Here is an 18,919-nt window from a genome sequence, read left to right as displayed (position 1 = left end):
TACATTTACTTCGTTTTACTGCCACCAACTGTCAGCCAGTGGAACAGCACAGGATGACCTACAACAGACAGATGTTTCCCATCGTCGGTTACACCAGTGGTTCCCAAACATTTTTTGCTAGGCCCCCCTTTGTTTTACAAGAAAAATATCCCCCCACGCACAAACACATCCGCCACACACACCCATATTTTATTTTTCCAAACCCCAAACATTTTACAAGGGTATTTGTGAAAACGCAGCTGTTTCTATGCGCTTGGACATTTCGTCCACACGTAAACGGCGTTTCGAATCACCGAAAATTGAGATTTTTTAAAACTCCTTTTTTGCGTTTATGTGTGGACGAGGAATCACAGAGTTCGTCACACAACGTCAAAGGTATGTGCCTTTATTCATGACACGCTGTGCGCCACGTTGTTTACATGGGATGAATTGCAGAATGGCAGATAGAGACAAAATACTGTTAATCTGACTGTCTGCAGGTTTACACGCAGTTACTGTCCCTCCATTTAGAAAGGCAGAGGCGTCACGGTGTGATTATTTTTTGTGTAGTTGTTTTTTTCCTGTGTAATCAATACATTTTTCAAAAAACGCCTCTCTGTGCAAAATGGGTTCAAAAACATAAACAGCTGTGGGATCCTGTTTGTCCGTGATTTGAACCGAGAGACAAATCGTGGCAGGATCAGCCTGATGTTATTTGTATCCAGCTGTAACTTTACTGTATAAAGAGCAAACATCTCCAACATGTCAGGAGCAGTTAGTCATTACAACAAGTGTTTGTGAACTAAAAATCAAGAATGTGGGATCCTGTTCGTCCGTGATTTGAACAGCCCAGCGCTGCTCCCGACAGGGAAAACTAATTCTGCAGGGAGACCTACCTCGGCACTTGTGCAGGTGAAGCCAAAGTATATGAAAATATGCTTCACCATATTTTCTAGTCTTTGGCTTGGAATGGAGTTGGTTTGGAAACATGTTCAGCGATGCTTCATCTCCTGCTTTGCGTTTGTGTGAACCTGTCCATTATGCTAACATTGTCCAAGCGTTTTGTTTTTTTCCTTTTCATACCACGCTGGGGAGCACTGGAATAAAAAGCTGTGACGACAGCAGGGCTGTTTCCAATGGGGTCTGCTGGAGCAGGTGGAGACTGAGAAGAGCTGGATTGGCACCAAAGTGACGGAGTACCTGGCCTTGCTCGCCCCGCTGCTCTCCTTCGTTTCCTGAAGACAGCCTGCGTCAGAATCCGTTTGTCCAGATTGTTCTTTAACAAAACCAGTGTTTAGGGTTTACCAGGGTTTATTTCTGTTTTCAACAGACAGGAGAGCTTTGACTGAGCGATCGCAGGCAGCTCCGTGGACACAAACACTGTTGTGAAGTCGAGAGGTGTTCTGAATACTGGACAGGTCCCTGCTGATGCAGCGATCTGGTGAGTAATGAGGCATCTCTTCAGCCTTAAACAACACGAAAAGCAGGTGAGATGACCAACAAACCTCCTTCAGCTGAGAATTTGACATGAGAGCAGCGAGACCAGCAGGGAAGCACCTATGAAACAGGTAATCAGAGGTAATCAGACAGGGGAGAGAAGGGAAGTGAGCAAAGGAGGCCCAAAAGCAACAGAGACGGATCAATGCACCACAAACTGGAAGCAAATTATTCACGTTATTTTGTCTCTTTAGTTTGTGCGGAGAGTAAAAAAAAAACAAAGCTCTTTGTTGTTGTTTTTGTATTTTTACATTTACACATTTACAAGAAGTTTTTTAGTTGTTTATTCTTCATTCAAATAACTTTCTTTTTCAGTGCAATTTAACAGTTTTCAAAGCAAATATTCTTTAAGTGCTTAAGTGTTTGTGGCCCAGATGCGAGGTAGAAGAGGGACAGTCCGATCATGTCCCCTTGTTTCCAGCATCTCTAAATGATGCTTCTTTAAATCTGATAAAGGCTACGTCCACACGTACCCGGGTATTTTTGAAAACGCAGATTTTTCTATGCGTTTGCACCTTTCGTCCACACGTAAACGCCGTTTTCGGTCACTGAAAATGGAGATTTCTAAAAACGCCTGCCAGGGTGGATATTTTCGAAAGCTCTGTTTTTGCATTTAGTGTGGACGAGAAAAACACAGAAAACGCAGCGTCAAAGGTGTGCGCCTTTTTTGACGTCACACTGTGCGCCATGTTATTGTTTCGGTGAAATGACAAAATACTGTTACTTGCACTCTCTGCAGTGTTTAAATGCTTACATATACACAGTTACTGTCCCTCCACACATAAGACTCGGTTCTGCTTCTATGCCCCATCTTTGTTTACTTTTTCCCACTGAGGCTTCTAGACTTCTGATTGGCCAACATTTCTACACGGTTAGGAATCTAGCGCCACCTGTTGCTTTGGCATGTTCCTAGCAGCGTTTTCCTTCACTTCTGCGTTTACGTGTGGACGGACTATTTTTTAAAACGAAAACGGAAAATCCCCATTTCCAAAAATACCCGTGTACGTGTGGACGTAACCAAAGACTGCAAGAATAACTTCAGTTCTGTCTGTAATCATCAATATGTTTGTGACTGTAAGGTTACAAGTAATCTATTCTGTCCTGAAAACAGAGTTCACAATGATGATCAGGTACAATGATCAGTATCTGATAATAAAAAAAATTAAATAAATTATAAAATATGCAGATTTCACATCTTTCATTGTTGCATTAATTAAAATCTAGAGATATATATGAAACAGTGATGCAGACACACTAATGATCTGTTTAGCTTAAGAAAACATGAACTTCTAAACATTTGAGCTACCGTTTAATGTTCAGTGCAAGTTTAAAGAACTTCTTCATTTTTACACCCTTAAACCAGAGTCCAGCTCAAAGCCCCTGTCAGTCAGAGCTCAAGCCACACATTGTACAACCAGCTTCCTTTTCTTGGAAGTGGAGCACCTAAGGCGCCGTTAGCCGACAGTAAACTCGCCCAAACGTCACCACTGAGCTCTTTGTAGATAATCAGTTCAGAATCAAGTCAAAGATTAGCAGGCAGAGCTTTAAGCCTGTAAAGTCTTAGAGTCAAAGCTTGTTCACATTCATTTGTGTCCATCACATCATGTCGATCAAGTCAGACTCTCTACAGGAAGAGCTGGAGACAAACGGTGAGGCTGACGAGATGGAAGAAGACAAAGATGAAGGAGTGAGCAGGACGACCCCCGCTGCTTTGTGATACAGGGCGTGAGGTAGTTGTGGTGGTGTTGGTGGTGGTGTTGGAGGTGCTGGTGGGGTTGATGGTGGTGTTGGAGGCGCTGGTGGGGTTGGTGGTGGTGGTCGTGGAGGGTGGAGACAAGAGTGTCCCCAGCGTCTTCGTCAGGAAGGAGTCAAAGGTGCTCACTCTGGTGAAGGTCATGACTGAGCTTCGTCTCCTCCTGGCAGAGGGGCTTCGAGCTGTTAACACGACCGCCTGGAACCAAGAGCCGCCCTGCTTACACATCAGTGGGCCGCCAGAATCACCCTGAACAGACGGAAAGGGTCAGTTATTATTTTAATGTTATATGTTATATTTTCCTGCGACTCAAAGGAAGAGTTTAATACACCTTTGTTACCAGAAAGTTTGGACTATGATTATTATATTTACTTTTAAGCAGCTAAATCCAAGGTCCAGAATAAACAACATGTCAGCAGACAGTGTTATAAGAAGAAGAATCCAGTCATTTACCTGCTGCAGTGCAAACACGTCTGTACAGATGCTCTCACTCGATGATGAGTTCCCACAGTTTACCACCGAGGTCTGAAACTGCTGCATAACTTCCTCAGCTAACATCATGAAAGATAAGAAAATCCTGATGTTTGACTAAAGAAACTGTAAGTGCAGTGGTCCACATGTGTAATCTGAGAGATGGACTGGTGCAGAGTCTGGGCAGAACTCTGTCAGCCTTCATGTTGCTGACTCACCTCCTCCTCTTCCAGGACTCCAACCGGCCGCCCAGCACGCCAAGCCCTCGGCGAAGGTTCTCCCGTTGTCCAAGCAGATGGGCTGGATGTAGTCGGTCAGGGTGGGCTGGGCAGATAGACGGAGGATGGCTATGTTGGTCCCGGTCGTGTTGCTCAGAGTGATATTTGTCACATTCAGCGTCACCTCAAAGGGGTTGGATCCATTTAGCTTCAGACGCCCCAACACGACAGTCCACTCGGACGCTACAGGGGAGCTGTGGGAGGAACGAAGCACACAAACATAAACTTCATCAGCTTCAAACAAAATCTACACCTTTACACTCAACTTCATGGGACCCAAGTTTTACAGACTTGATCCTGGTGACATTCAGGCCTGGTTCTAATTAAAGAGGTGAAGCTACAACGGCCCTGAGAGGTCAAACAGACTTCAACTGAAGAAAGAACTAGCCAATTGAAAACCTGCTACAGCACAAAATACAACGGAAGTTAAATGATGTCATGAACTGTCTCATAGGAAGTGACAAGGAAAGAGTCCACACAAGAAGTTCACCTAAATTTGAGACACTTTATTAAACATAACCAATAGACTGATGCCTATGGAAGAGAGAGGCTGAGCACTTCGTCTGAGCCAGCTTTAGCCGACAGTCCTCCCGTACTAGCTAAGAAATAACAGCAGGTCATGGCTTTCTTGAGTGGGAGCATCTTGAGTGGGAGCGTCAGCATCACAGACTGCATTACGGATTACATGAACTGCTGTGCGTGGGAAGAAAACTTCTTTTTACAGTGAAAAAAACCCTAAACTTCCAACAAGCACCGAGTAGCTACGACGTAATGGGAAACTCACAGAGAAACTCACGGATTCTTCCACTGACCGCGGCACACCTGCACCAGGGTAAACCTCCGCCTGCCCCACTCCTGCTTTACAGGTGAAAATAGAGCAACAGGGCCGCTGAGTCTTTGACTTTATTTATTTTCTGCTGTGTTTTACTTGCATCTATTTGAAAGACTGAGTGTAAACACAAAAAAATATTTTATTTTATGTGCTGGAATGTGCAGAAAATAGGTTTAAATGTTAAACTAATTTCTTCCAGTCAGAGAATGTTGCATATAATTAAATTTTTGTTTGATGCATAAAGTTAAAAGATTAAAACTAATAAAACAAGTTTTAAAAAGAGACTTTTCCATTTGATTACATTTTGTATGATGGATTATGCAGAAAAAGTAGAATTGGGCTGAAAGATCTATCGCTTTATCACCTCTTCAGGTTGTAAATCGTGTTTTTAAAAAGTAACTAAGTAATTAACTCATTCACTGCCAGCCATTTTCAAATCAGGTAACTCCCCACTGCCAGGGTTTTTGAGCATTTTTACTCATTTTTGAAGAGCCACAGAAAACTGTGTGTTATGATCATATAAACGCTGAACCTACCAAAATGAAGAACAGACTCTCTTCTTTCATCCAAAAAAAAAAGCTTGTTTCTACCATTTTCCATTCTTTAGTAATCAGCTGTAGAAGAGAGGTGGGTTCCACCAAAAATGCCTGTTTTGACCAAAAAAAGGGAGAAAACGAGCTTTTTGTGAAAAATCCATTTCAAGCAGAAAAGTGCCTTTGACACTAATATTTCTTGCTTTGTGACAAGGTTGTATTATAGCCCCTCCCATTGAAAAACGTAATTGACGTCTATAGACGTCAATGGCAGTGAATGAGTTAATTACTTTTGAAAATAAGTAATCAGTAAAGTAACGGGATTACTTTTTTGGGGAAGTAATCAGTAATTAGTTACTGGTTACTTTTTTCAAGTAACTTGACCAACACTGGTGAGGACACAGGGCTGTGTCTCTGACACGCTGGTCTGCAGTACGGGGGCCCCACAGGGAACTGTGCTGGCACAGTTCCCTGTGGGGCCCCCGTACTGCAGACTTCTCCATCAACTCCCCACGCTGCCACCTACAGAAGTTCTCTGACGACTCTGCCATAGTCGCCTCATCACAGGTGAGGACGACTCAGAGTGCAGACAGTGGACTCTGGACTTTGTGGACTGATGTCAGCAGAACCACCTGCTGATCAACACCAGGAAAACCAAGGAGTTGGTGGTGGATTTCCGGCAAGGGCGTAGATTTGGCATGGATGGAAGGGACATGTCCCCACCAATATCCAGCGATTATTGAATTGTCCCCACCAATAATTTGATCTCTTCGAGTAAAGAAATCAAACCCGATAGAAAGAAAAAAAAAAGATCTGTCAGCGTCTCATTCACCCAGCGGTGCAGAAAGAGTGAAATTACATTCTCTACTGGAGTCCTACGTCATGTGACAAATATGGCCAATGTGATTGGCTGAGCCTTTCAGGGAGCTCTGTTTAGTTTTAGCAGCGGCAAACCTGCGCTGCGAGGAGGAGGACGGCAGCAAAAAGGAAGAAGCTGGATATAAGAAAGTGTTTTTCAAAGAAACCTGTAAGTCACTTAAAGCCAAGTTCACTCATAAAATGTGTCCGTCATAATAACGTTACAGGCTATGCTAGGCTTTGGCCCACATCAGTATAAAAGTGTATGTAACCATGAATAACGTGTTTTGGAAACTAACTGCACAACAGGCAGCACTATCAGTTATCTCAGTCTCAGAGCAGCATTTCTAATTTTGATTGAAACTGTCAGAGAAAACTGCAGCCTCGAGCAGCCAGGATATTAGTTTACAGAGGCTGTACCATGTACACCAGGAGAGGCTGGACAGTATAGATGTAAAACCAATATGCCAGCAGTTTATCTCAGTTAACGAGAGGAGCAGGCATGTGTTTGGCTGCTTCACATAGTGAACATTGAGTTGTTGTGTCCATGTCTGTTGCTGTAACAGTAGTTCATGTTTAGAATAAAAAAATCCAGCTCACTGAGTTGATCGGGGCAACAGTGCCTAAAATGTTGCATAATTTTGCTGAGAGATCTGTTACTTTGTGGTCATCTTAGATGAGTAGTTTTATTGACAAAGCCCACCAGGTCATTCAGTGTTCCCTTACTGCTAATGTATAAGACATGTTGGTGTACTATAACTGAGGTAATGTTGTTAAATCCTTAAAGTCATATTCTTTTATTGTCATGACTGTATTTGAAGCTGTTTTTATTTTTGTATGATACCTGATTTATATGGAATATGGTTGAAGTAACCTAAAGTCTAAAATACTTAGTCATTTGTTTAATAGTAATTTAACATTATATAATTCACATATAAAACTATGAATTGTAATTTTAAATGGTTTAAAAGCATGTAGAATAGCATATGTAGGCAAGTATATTTCTCCTTTTATCAAGAAGCAAAAACAAAAAGGACAAAAAAGAAACAGGGCGGGGTTTGGTGGTTGAATCATCCGTCCCCACCAATGCCAAAACCAAATCTACACCCTTGATTTCCGGAGACGCAGACCCACCACACTGACACCGGTGAACATCCAGGGAGTGGACATTGAGATAGTGGACTCTCATAGGTACCTGGGTGTTCACCTGAGTAATAAACTGGACTGGAGCCACAACACTGATGCTCTGTACAGGAAGGGTCAGAGCAGACGCTACCTGCTGAGGCAGCTGAGGTCATTTGGAGTCCAGGGAGCGCTTTTAAAGACCTTCTATGACTCTGGTGGCATCTGTCATTTTTTACAGTGTGGTATGTTGGAGCAGCAGTTTATCGGCAGCTGAGAGGAAGAGGCTGGATAAACTCATCAGGAAGGCCAGCTGTGTTCTGGGATGCACCCTGGACCCAGTGCAGGTGGTGGGAGACAGAAGGACTCTGGCCAAAATAGCATCTCTGATGGACAGAGTCTCCCAGCCCATGCATGTAGATGTTGCTGCAGAGCTGCTTCAGTGACAGACTGCTGCATCCTCGATGCATGAAGGAGTGTTTCTGCAGGTCCTTCCTCCCTGCAGCTGTCAGACTGCACAATCAGAACTGCTCCCAACAAACACAGATGTTTACATCAGCGCTGTAACTGCAGTATTTTATCAACTGATTCACTCTACAGCCTGGGTTTGCCTCTTATCTGTATGATTTAATAATTACCTCTAAACAGTACTCTGTTTTTGGTAACCATTGTCCTTGATATAAATATGTAAAAGAAAAAAGTGTTTCTGTCCTGTGTACTCTTTGTTTGTATATGTGTCTTTCTTGCTGCTGTTACATCCAAGTTTCCCCTTGTGGGACAATTAAAGGACTATTCTATTCTATCCTATTCTATTCTATCCTATTCTATTCTATTCTATTCTATGCCCACAGAGTTCTGGCTGATTGGGGCTGGCTCGGACCGGCTTATCAAAGAACAAGAAGCAGGGTTTGTTCAAAATCCCACAAGGCTGGCTGACATGATAGATAATGGCAGGGCTGTGAGTACTACGCAATATTGATAAGATCTTGAAGAAGAACAACGGGAATTGAGAGACCTGGTGACCAGTGATGGACATTAGACCTACTGTAAAACTGGAAGCAGTTTGTTCACACCAACCAAAACAACCATCTTCATCTCATGCCCCCCCCCCCCCCCCCCCCCCGCATCCCAGAAAATTAATTACTTATTTTCAAAAGTAATTAATTACTTAGTTACTTAGTTACTTTTTAAAAACACGATTTACAACCTGAGTAGGTGATAAAGTGATAGATCTTTCAGCCCAATTCTACTTTTTCTGCATAATCCATCATACAAAATGTAATCAAATGGAAAAGTCTCTTTTTTTAACTTGTTTTATTAGTTTTAATCTTTTAACTTTATGCATCAAGCAAAGATTTAATTATATGCAACATTCTCTGACTGGAAGAAATTAGTTTAACATTGAAACCTATTTTCTGCACATTCCAGCACATAAAATAATTTTTTTTGTGTTTTCACTCAGTCTTTCAAATAGATGCAAGTAAAACACAGCAGAAAATAAATAAAGTCAAAGACTCAGCGGTCCTGTTGCTCTATTTTCACCTGTAAAGCAGGAGTGGGGCAGGCGGAGGGTTACCCTGGTGCAGGTGTGCCGCGGTCAGTTGAAGAATCCGCGAGTTTCTCTGTGAGTTTCCCATTACGTGGTAGCTACTCGGTGCTTGTTGGAAGTTTAGGAGTTTTTTTCACTGTAAAAAGAAGTTTTCTTCCCACGCACAGCGGACACGAATGTTTTTGTCACTTTTTATGGAATCAAACTCAAAGTAAGGTCAGTACTTCCACGCTTTAAACGCTGCACGCTCATACTCTCTCTGCACTCGATATGTGATCCATTGTTGATCTGCACACAGCTGTTGTCACGAACGGCGCACTCGCTTACGTCACTGTCATGAGACATTCTCGCAAAAATCACGGTTTTAGTAACGCAGTAACGCAGCGTTCCTACGGGAAAGTAACGGTAATCTAATTACCATTTTTGCAATAGTAATCCCTTACTTTACTCGTTACTTGAAAAAAGTAATCGGATTACAGTAACGCGTTACAAGTAATGCGTTACTGCCCATCTCTGGTTGTGACTCTCCTCTCTCATTCAAGGCCACCCACGTTGACCGAAGATTGTTGACTTTTGCCTAACCGGGTGAAAGGACACTTTCTCTCAGCTGAACACAAACACACACATGTACACTGACACATACCTACACTACCACCCACCCCCTTCGAAGCTTTTGTCTTCTATGTTGTGAGATGTGTTGACTCATGTGCTGAGGGGTTTTTTCTGTTCTCAAACTGATCTCCCTGTTGAAGCTCAGTCACCAATGAGTGTGTTAGTTCTTCTGTCAGATTCACCCTTTCTCTTGATGTCTGAACTCAAAACTCTTAAAAATTGCTCAGTTTAACATCAGAAAGAGAATTTACTAATCAGAGGGTAACATACTGACTAACTCACCCATCGAACTGAATTATCGTCTGTGCAAACTTCAACTTCAGCTGCAACTCACCTTGAGAAACAGTTGGCGTGGCTCAGCACTGAGTCCAAGGCCACCAGAGTCCCACCGCACACGTGACTTCCATTCTTCTGTAAGCTCGCCATCCACGGCCATGAGCCGGCTGTCGCATCTGAGGTTCCTCCCACAATCCCAGAAGTTCTTGGAGCTTGTCCACAGACCACGGCTGAGGAGAAGAACCAGGGGGAGACAGAAAGAGGCAGGAAATACTTGGATCACACAAAACCATCACTTCAAGTTCAGGTAGTGAAGAATTCAGAAAGTGTCAGAGAGCAGCAGCTGTATTATCTAAAAGTTTAGAGGAAACAAAGTGTTAATGTGATGGAAACTCACATTGGGGAGTGGTTGGAGGCAATGTGGTTGTGGTAGTGGTGGTGGTTGTAGGTGTGGTGGTAGGGGTGGTGGTTGTGGTGGTGGTGGTAGGGGTGGTGGTTGTAGGTGTGGTGGTAGTGGTGGTGGTGGTAGTGGTGGTGGTGGTAGGGGTGGTGGTAGTGGTGGTGGTGGTAGGGGTGGTGGTTGTGGTGGTGGTGGTAGGGGTGGTGGTTGTGGTGGTAGTGATGGTGGTGGTAGGGGTGGTGGCTTTTGCAGAGGAGGTGGTTGTGGTGGTGGAAGTTGTAGTGGTGGTTGGCACTGGTGGCAGTCCTGTGCAGGAGACACTGAGGTCACTGTTGGTCCCAGTGGACGTGAACGTCATGAAGCCCGGCTGGTTGGAGGAGATCTGGCTGTTGATCCAGGTCTGGTACTGGGATACTCTGGCGTAGACTCCTGGAAAATTAGGCAAGGCGCAACCATTCCCAAAACTGACGACTCCCGCCTGAATCCAGCGACCGCTCTGCTTGATCACCATTGGACCTCCTGAATCCCCCTTTGAGAGCAGAAACATTTACTGTTAGCTGAGGAGAAGAAACTGTAGAAGGTGAAAATGTGCCAAACACAGGTAACAACAATCACCTGACAGGAGTCCTTTCCTCCTGCACTTAACCCGGCACAGATCATGTTGTCAGTGATTGATCCCACTCCATAGTTACAGTTACACTTCCTGTTTCCCTCAACAGGAACCTCCACCTCCATCAGGTTTTGTGGAGAAGGAAGGGACACTGAAGGGGTAAAATAAATATATCAGTTTGTAATAAATAACATGTGACTGATTAACCTTCAAACAAAAGGGCGGCTCCACCAAACTTAAAAACAAAGTGTAGTCATGTGTGCAAACAAAGATGGGGAAACATGTTTGTCCGCTGGGGTTGGAGCTCTCTGCAGAACACAGTCACATGACTTTGATGCCGCTCTGTCATCTTGTCCTGTTTTATGTTATTTGAGTATTTTAGATGAAGCACAACAGCTGCTGTTTTTAAACGTGATACAGAAATAAACTTGACACACAGACAGTAGATGGTCGTCATCATGTAGTAACTGTCTAACACCACCTGGGGGCAGTGTCAGATACACAGAAAATATACTTTCTTTTAACCAAGGATCATTTTGACCTGACATCATCGTGCAGACAGCATGTTTGCTGCAGGTCCAGCACTTCCAGACTGTTTAATTCACATAATTATTCTTTCTGGTTTTGAACTCTGCACAGATTTAACCTCATGGAAACATCTTATTGCTCTAAATATTTCTGAGATAGCAAACTTGTTCCCTGTATTATTGTCATCATTTCTCTAAAAACGATCAGGTGTCTTTATGACCCACCTCCACTTCCTATGTTGCCCCAGCCGGTGACCCAGCTGTTAACACCGCTGTAGAAGATGCTGTCTGAAGCTGCCAGGCAGACGGGAGAAATGTAGCTGCTGAAAGTCACCGGTGAGGAGAGCTGCAGGAGGCAGATGTCGTTGTCGTTGGTACCAGAGTTGTAGTTTGGATGTTTGATGATCTGTGTTACTGTCCGAGACGCTGCATTGGGATTAGATCCCTGTAGACTCTGAAGGCCCAGATTCACAGTCAGACCGCTTGCAGTAATGCTGAGATCATCAGGAGCGACACGAACAGTGCACAGTTGTTACAATTGTTATAGACGAGAAAACATATATAAAGTTTGACTTCACAGCGTCTTTAAATCATGTTTAGAGTGCAGCTTCAGCCTCATTACTCACGTTTGAAAGCAGTGAGCAGCAGTCAGCACCCACTGACTGTTAATGAGGGATCCTCCACAGAAGTGGGACCCAGATGTTTGCAGACTGACCTGCCAGGGCCAGCTGCCAACAGGGGCCACCTGTCCTCCTACAATCCTGGTGTTCAGAGACGCCTTACCACAAACTGAAAACCGACATTAAAACACAGAGTGAGCATTACTGTAGGAGCTGTAAACTCTCAGCACTACAAACTGCTGAGTGAGGACACAGTGATCCTGGAGTCTACAGTTCACTCACAAACTAATATTCATATGAAACTAAAGATTTATTACACATAAAACTAAATCATTACACAAAGAAGCTTTTTCTTACCATCCAGCTGTGACTCAGACTCTGAAACACAGAAAACAAACCATTTTAAAACTAAAAATCTTCATTTATCTGTCTGTGATTAGTTCACTGTCTGTAATAATAGTGGAAAATTGACTGTCTGTGGTTAGTTATAAACAAGCCTCTGAGAAATGAAGCCAACCCCTGCAGTTCCTCTGTTGTCCAGTAGAGGCAGCCGTGAGTCAGTCCCCATAGTTTGCTCCTTCAAAACACCTGTTTTTATAACTCACCTATTTAAACTGTACTAATAAGTTTACGTTATTAGGGGCGTGGTCTCTTTGGCTGAAAGGTGGATGGCGACACAGGCGGCTGTAGCTACTAGCTCTCTGCTAGGCCTCACCTCAGCTAACTGGAGTCCCTGAGCAGGACCTCTGGACTGTTTTTAATGACATCATCTAACCAATAATATGGCTGCTGTACGAACAAACTGTCCAAGAAGGCTGATCTCCAGTTTAGGTGAAATTCTAGGATTTTAACTGGGTGTTACTGAGCACTAATTATCAGGTGTCAGTGATGCTCCCATACAGCTAGCTTGCATTAGCTGATTATCAAATCAAAATGTATTTATATGGCATATTTAAAAACAACAATGTCAATCAAAGTGCTTCACAAATTAGGAAATAAATAAAATAAGACAAATCGACCAAACAGCAACACAAGACAAGACAAAGTTAGAAGCCAGCCAAATGATAGTCAAACTAAGTTAAGACAGCGCCAGGGTAAAAAGATTCATTCAAGCAAGATTTAAAGGCTTCATAGACTAAGAAGTGTGAATGGCAATAGGGAGATTGTTCCACAGTCTAGGTGCTGTAATAGCAAAGGCATGATCAGCCTAGACTTAGGTTGCATTAAGAGCATCTGGTTTGAAGATCTTAGTGCTTTTTTAGGATTAAACACATAGAGAAGTTCTTTAGATAGCAAGGTGCAGTGTTATTTAAGATTTTATAAGTGAGTAAAAGAATTTTAAAATCAATGCAAAATTTATTCATCTCATAATGTTGTTGGTCCAGATCAGCTCGCTCTTACAGCAGACTGGTTTGTGTGTGTGTGTGTGTGTGTGTGTGTGTGTGTGTGTGTGTGTGTGTGTGTGTGTGTGTGTGTGTGTGTGTGTGGGTTGGGGGGGGAGTTGGGGAGTTGGTTACTGTGTGACTCAGCAGGATGAAAACACTGATGATGTTTATCTCTCAGACAGAAACCACACAGAGAAATACTGTACACACGCTGCACGTTGTAATACTAATACTACTGCAGTATTACTGCAGTTCCTGACGAGATGTTAAAGGAGTCCACTGGTTATACGTAGGCAGTACCTGTGTGTGAGATCACCATCACCATCAGTGTGTTTGTAGTTCAAACATTCAGCTCAGCACAAGCGCCTGATGTTTCTACAGCTGAATATATGTTTAGCCACCCTCCATAAACACTACGTGGTTCATTAGGTTCACTCTGCTTCTGTGGATTCATTCGTTTTGCACTCATAGCGAGGTGTATTGCCATCACAGTAAGTCGCTCAATTCCTGCCCTGAACCATGATGAAGGAACCTGTCATCACTGCTTCAGCCGTCACCATAAACCGACACACATTTTTTCTTCAATAAATGTGATGACTATGCAGCAGTGCCACTTTACAGTGAAGCGCTGTGCTCCTGAGTGTTTTCACCCTCTGAGTCGTTCCTGATGCAGGTGTGTGCAGAGAGCTCTTACCTTGGGTCAGGAGCATCAGCCCAGCAGCCAAACACATCACTTTGTAGAAAGCCATCGCTGTAAGATCCAAACATCCAGACCTGCTGAAGCTTAAATACCCTTCCTCTCTCCTCCTCCTCTCTGTCTGCATTAAACACACCTCTGCCAGACACCTAACGACACGCCCAACACTTCCCTCCAGCTCACCTGATCCTCCCCCCATCAGACACGCTCTATTAAACAGGAATTTCAGGTTTCAGGCAGCAATGTTGAACTTTTGAACTAATTATTTAATTTTTTAGGATTAATTATTGATTTCACATCAGGAAATCAAACAGACTGCTACAGACTGAAGCATTTTCTTTAATCTGTTGTGTTTACCTGAGGACCTTTTCTCAGATGTCATTTGTTTTCATCCCCTCAGCAGAATTTCATTAACATGAGAGTCTACAGGCTCTTGGCCCTTGATTTCAAAATCTTGTTTTTAAAAATAAACAAGATCACAGACATTAATTTAATGCATTTTCTTGTTTTCCAAGCTGTGGGATTAATAAAGGCTGTATCATCCTTTTTTATTATTATTATTATTACTGAAGGTCAAGTAAAATTTATTTAAAGATACGTTTAACCAATATAAACTAAAATGTAGACTCAAAGAACATATCGAGTTTGGACATCTATAATGTTTACTGAGATGTTTACACTTCTAGTTATAACTGAGACCTTTTTTTTTTTTGCCTTTCCCGTTTGGATCGTTAACCATCAAAACTGTTGTCTGAGGGCCGAGAAAGATGCGAAGTGGATTTACTTTACCAAGTGGATCATCATGGCCTCGCCATATTGGTCCATTTGATTGACCTTTATTATAATTATGTATTTATTTGATTTGATTTTCGGTTGTTACAGACGGGACAGACATGACTGAGGGATAGGACAGGGAGAAGGAATGAAAGAAAGAGAGGGAGAGAAAGAAAAATAGAAGAGATGGGGAGAAAGGAAAAAAAAAGAAAAACAAAACACCTTGATCACCTGGCCAATCGGCCACCAGGAGTGAGTCGGTACATACATGAGCACCCAGCCCCAGACACCAAGAGCCACCAACACACCAACGTCTGAGGGCATCAGCCACCGGCAGGGAGTGTGGTGAGGGGAGATGGGCCTCCAAACCTCGGAGAGCCTGAGATGTTCCCAGAGAGGCGGAGTCTGAGACCCTACCTGACATATAGACACAGACGAACAGGCGCACGCAGACACAAAGGTGCATTCCCACCCCCATATACACAAACAAATACTCGGCACTCATCCGACACATGGAGACAGACACAAATAGACACTGTGCACACATTCACACTCCCCAAACATACTCTATATCCCAGGTCCAGGTACCCCTGCCCCCAGAGGGGCAACCCGGACCCGGACCCAGGAAGTGTAACCCTTCTCTCTTGAGTGGAGGCAAGCAGACCGCCTCCATATCTGCAGTAGAGGGAGGCCCCACATCCCAGACCACAATATGACAGCCAGCACCTCCTCCTGAGACCATTTTGTAAAATATATACATATTTTGCCTTTTTGTATCTTTTAACTTGAATTATCAGACTCTTCAGAGCGGTAAGTCTCAACATGGTAGGTAATAGAGCAGGTCTATCTGGAAATTATTTTGTTCTAGTCTTACTATCTAGTGAGACTTTTGTTGTTGTGATACAGCTTGTCATATTTGAATGAAAAATTGCATTTTGAACCTGAGGAACAAAACGCACAATGAGAAAACAAGTGGGCCAAGAATGGAGCCCTGAGGGACGCCATGGTGACAACCTCTGAAAGATAACAGATAACTCTCTATCATCATTGCACGGTCATACCGAGTACAATAGTAGAAAGAAATTGGAAACTGTCCTGCGTCTGCACGACGCAGAAAACAACACGACACAGTAACTTAAAAAGTCCAGGGAGGTATCCAATCAGGTCAGCTGTTTGCATTGATTAGGGCTGTTGCCGTGTTGTAAAAGCTGTCATTGAGTCTGCCAGACAGCAGCAGCTTAAACACCCGGTGTCCTGGGTGTGTACATTCCTGTAGGATGCTGCGTGCCCTCTTGACACAGCGAGTACTGTACAGGTCCTTCAGGGAGGGAAGAGGATGCTCAATGATTTTTTGGGCCATATTGATGACCCTCTGAAGTGCAGCTGGAAAACCACACACAGATGCAGTGCAGCACACTCTCAATGGAGCAGCGGTAGAAGACGATCAGCAGCTCCTTCTTCAGAAACTGAAGACGCTGTTGGGCCTTTTTTAAAACCGTCTTACTTGTTTGTTAAGTCACTTGACACTGAATCAGAAAATAAATGTTACTTCGTTTGTAATGTGGTGTATGATAGTATTTTTAGATTTAGGTTAAACTATTTCCTGCACCGAATTGAAATAAATCAGTCAATGAGTCTTCAGCACTTTTCCTTATTCACTCAGATCAGAATAAATATTTGCACAGTTACGTAAAATAAACAGTAAAGGGTAATGGAACATTTTTAAAAGTCCTATTATCAGGAAGAACAACGACAGGCTGCTATCAGGTGAATCTCACCTGTCAACATTCTCGCTGAACGCCACACAGCCTCCTTTCAACTTTGTACGGCGCAGTTTGACCTGATGCTTCAGATAATTCAGATTTCCTTCCAAATCAACTCAGACGTCAAACTTTACACATTTACTCACAATTTTACACAGCAGACGATTGTTTATCAATAATATAATGATGTAGAAATACTCTATTTTAACTAAAGTCAGGTTAAAGTAAATTAAAATAAGCAGCAGACGGTGGTAACATTCAAGTCCGTTACACCAACATCAGATTTTCCATGTTTGCAGGTCGTTTTTCACATATATGAGCAATCTGAGAGTCAGCACACGATTATAGTATTATTATGGATTATTGCAGGCTAATTATTACAAGAAATTAATTGAAACCAACGAGAAAGGTGATGACTGAAAAACCATCTGAAGACAAGAAGCAGCAATGGCAGCAAATTCATCCTGAACAAAGAAACAAGGAAGAAAAAATTATGTTAAGGGATTAAAGGAGGACTCATGAAGGACTGAAACTGTCTGAAACAAGCCGCTTTAGTTCCTGTCTCTTAAAGAAAGTGGGCTTTCTTCTGATTGGCTGAGTTCTTGAAGGCCACTTACGAGCAGCACACAGAGTATGTGAGCTCTATTGTGTCTCTATTGTGTCTGTTTGTCGTCGGCGACTGTGAAATAAAACCAAAACAATGGGAGTCAGTTTCTGAGACCTCATTATTTCACTAGAATCGGGAAAAGCAGATAAGCCTTCCCAGCATACGTCTTTAACAGAACAACATTCCTTTAAATCTGTGGAAAGCAGGATTTCTGATATAAGGTTCAAATGTGCACGAGGATCCAGGATGGCCTTTGGGGGGATCGTTTAAGGAAGCATCTTCTGTGACTCACCCAGAGATTATAAAAGGCCAAACATCTGCTTTGTGAATGAAACCAATTAATTTCCATGCTTCATTTATCTGCAGTGACAGCGGGACCTGCACACTGGGGACTGTGAACAATAGGCCTGCAGCCCAGTCAGGAATAAACTGGTCAAACTGCATCAGGTTTCCCAGAATCAACGAATGAACAGGAAGTGTTTCAGAACGAGTGAAACGCTGATGTTTCCACTGAGCACATCGTGTTGTGTCAAAAGTGTTTCCCTCCGCACGTCTTTATCTTAAACCTCGCATGAAATTTAGAAACAGAAATATCAGACTGAGTCACCGAGAACATGAACTGAACTGAAACTCACACATACGAAATCAAATCAAATTCAAATGTATTTGTCACATACACAATCATACACAGTACGACATGCATGTTACATAATAGATAAGAGATGAACAAAGGTCTAAACGATGTACAGAATAAATTACGAATTTAACCTAAGAAGTAAAGTCTGAACTAAAAGCTAAGAAAATGATAACTGTGAAACACACAAGCTCACCATCCGTAACACAATGAAACAGAGACTGAAAAGAGTTCACACAGAATGACAGCAAGCTTTCAACTGAAGATGGATATGAACCAGAACTCTGGAACATTGTAGCACGAAGCCATAACTCTTCCCCACGACATGTTATTGACCTAATCTTGGTCTGTTGTGTGTGTGTGTGTGTGTGTGTGTGTGTGTGTGTGTGTGTGTGTGTGTGTGTGTGTGTGTGTGTGTTTTCTAAATGGTCTTATGTCAGAGAATGTTAATATGTTGCTTGTTTGGTTGTTTATTAGCACAATAATTACTAAATAAAAAGTTAAAAAGAATAAAATAAAATGTGCAAATAAACAGTTTACAGACGAGTTACATTATTGTAAAGAAAACTGGTGTAGCTGAAATTCAAATAATTGACGGGGGGAGGCGGAGGCGTAGCACAGGGATCTGAGCCTCTGTGAGTCCCCTTTACTTTATCGATCCACATCTCTAAGCAGCAGTCTGTTCATATTGGTGTGCTCCAGGTATTTCTTTGATGAAAATGTTCGAGGTGGTGGGGTAGTCTTCATCACCTGATGTCATCCCTCCTCTTCTTCGATTCCTCTGCCCATGTGCGATCCTCCAAGCAGAGATGTCATTTCCAGGAACAACCAGAGTACCGCGGGGTCGCTCGTCGAGTCCTCAATGAAGAGCGGTGAATGGAGCTAAAGGGTTAAAATAACTGTTCACACCTGTGTTTCCATCCATCTTCTTCTGCTTATCCAACAAAGCGATGTCATCGAGCGAGAGGCAGGGCACACCCACGACAGGTCACCAACTTATAATGGCACCATTTCTCCCACCTTTGTCTTCCTAACTCCTTCTGGAGCCTTTTAGCTTATAGACAGATAGAACTTCATTCAGAACTTCAGGTAGTTCCTCTGGGAAATATTTATCTGTACAGTTAAACTGATCTGGATAAGTC

The 18,919-nt window shown here is 42.9% G+C and overlaps 1 protein-coding gene across 1 annotated transcript; it reads right to left on the bottom strand.

Moving 5' to 3' along the window:
* Positions 1-1,736: 1,736 nt before the first annotated feature.
* LOC146712016 (uncharacterized) lies at positions 1,737-14,086 on the bottom strand. Its single transcript, XM_085455116.1, has 10 exons — positions 13,997-14,086; positions 12,275-12,295; positions 11,924-12,086; positions 11,523-11,791; positions 10,776-10,921; positions 10,158-10,689; positions 9,819-9,990; positions 3,919-4,172; positions 3,683-3,780; positions 1,737-3,478 (listed from the first exon to the last, which is right to left on the bottom strand). Exons 1-10 carry the CDS (start codon positions 14,049-14,051, stop codon positions 3,101-3,103), a joined length of 2,088 nt encoding a protein of 695 aa, XP_085311242.1. The 5' UTR covers positions 14,052-14,086; the 3' UTR covers positions 1,737-3,100.
* Between the last annotated feature and the right edge of the window lie 4,833 nt (positions 14,087-18,919).

The sequence above is a fragment of the Copadichromis virginalis genome, linkage group LG4, assembly GCF_057382275.1.
Source record: "Copadichromis virginalis isolate Kocher_CV1m ecotype Utaka linkage group LG4, C_Virginalis_male_GT1.1, whole genome shotgun sequence".
Classification (NCBI taxonomy): Eukaryota; Metazoa; Chordata; class Actinopteri; order Cichliformes; family Cichlidae; genus Copadichromis; species Copadichromis virginalis.
Note: the sequence above shows the minus strand (reverse complement) of the source record. Positions and strands in the feature narration are given on the sequence as shown.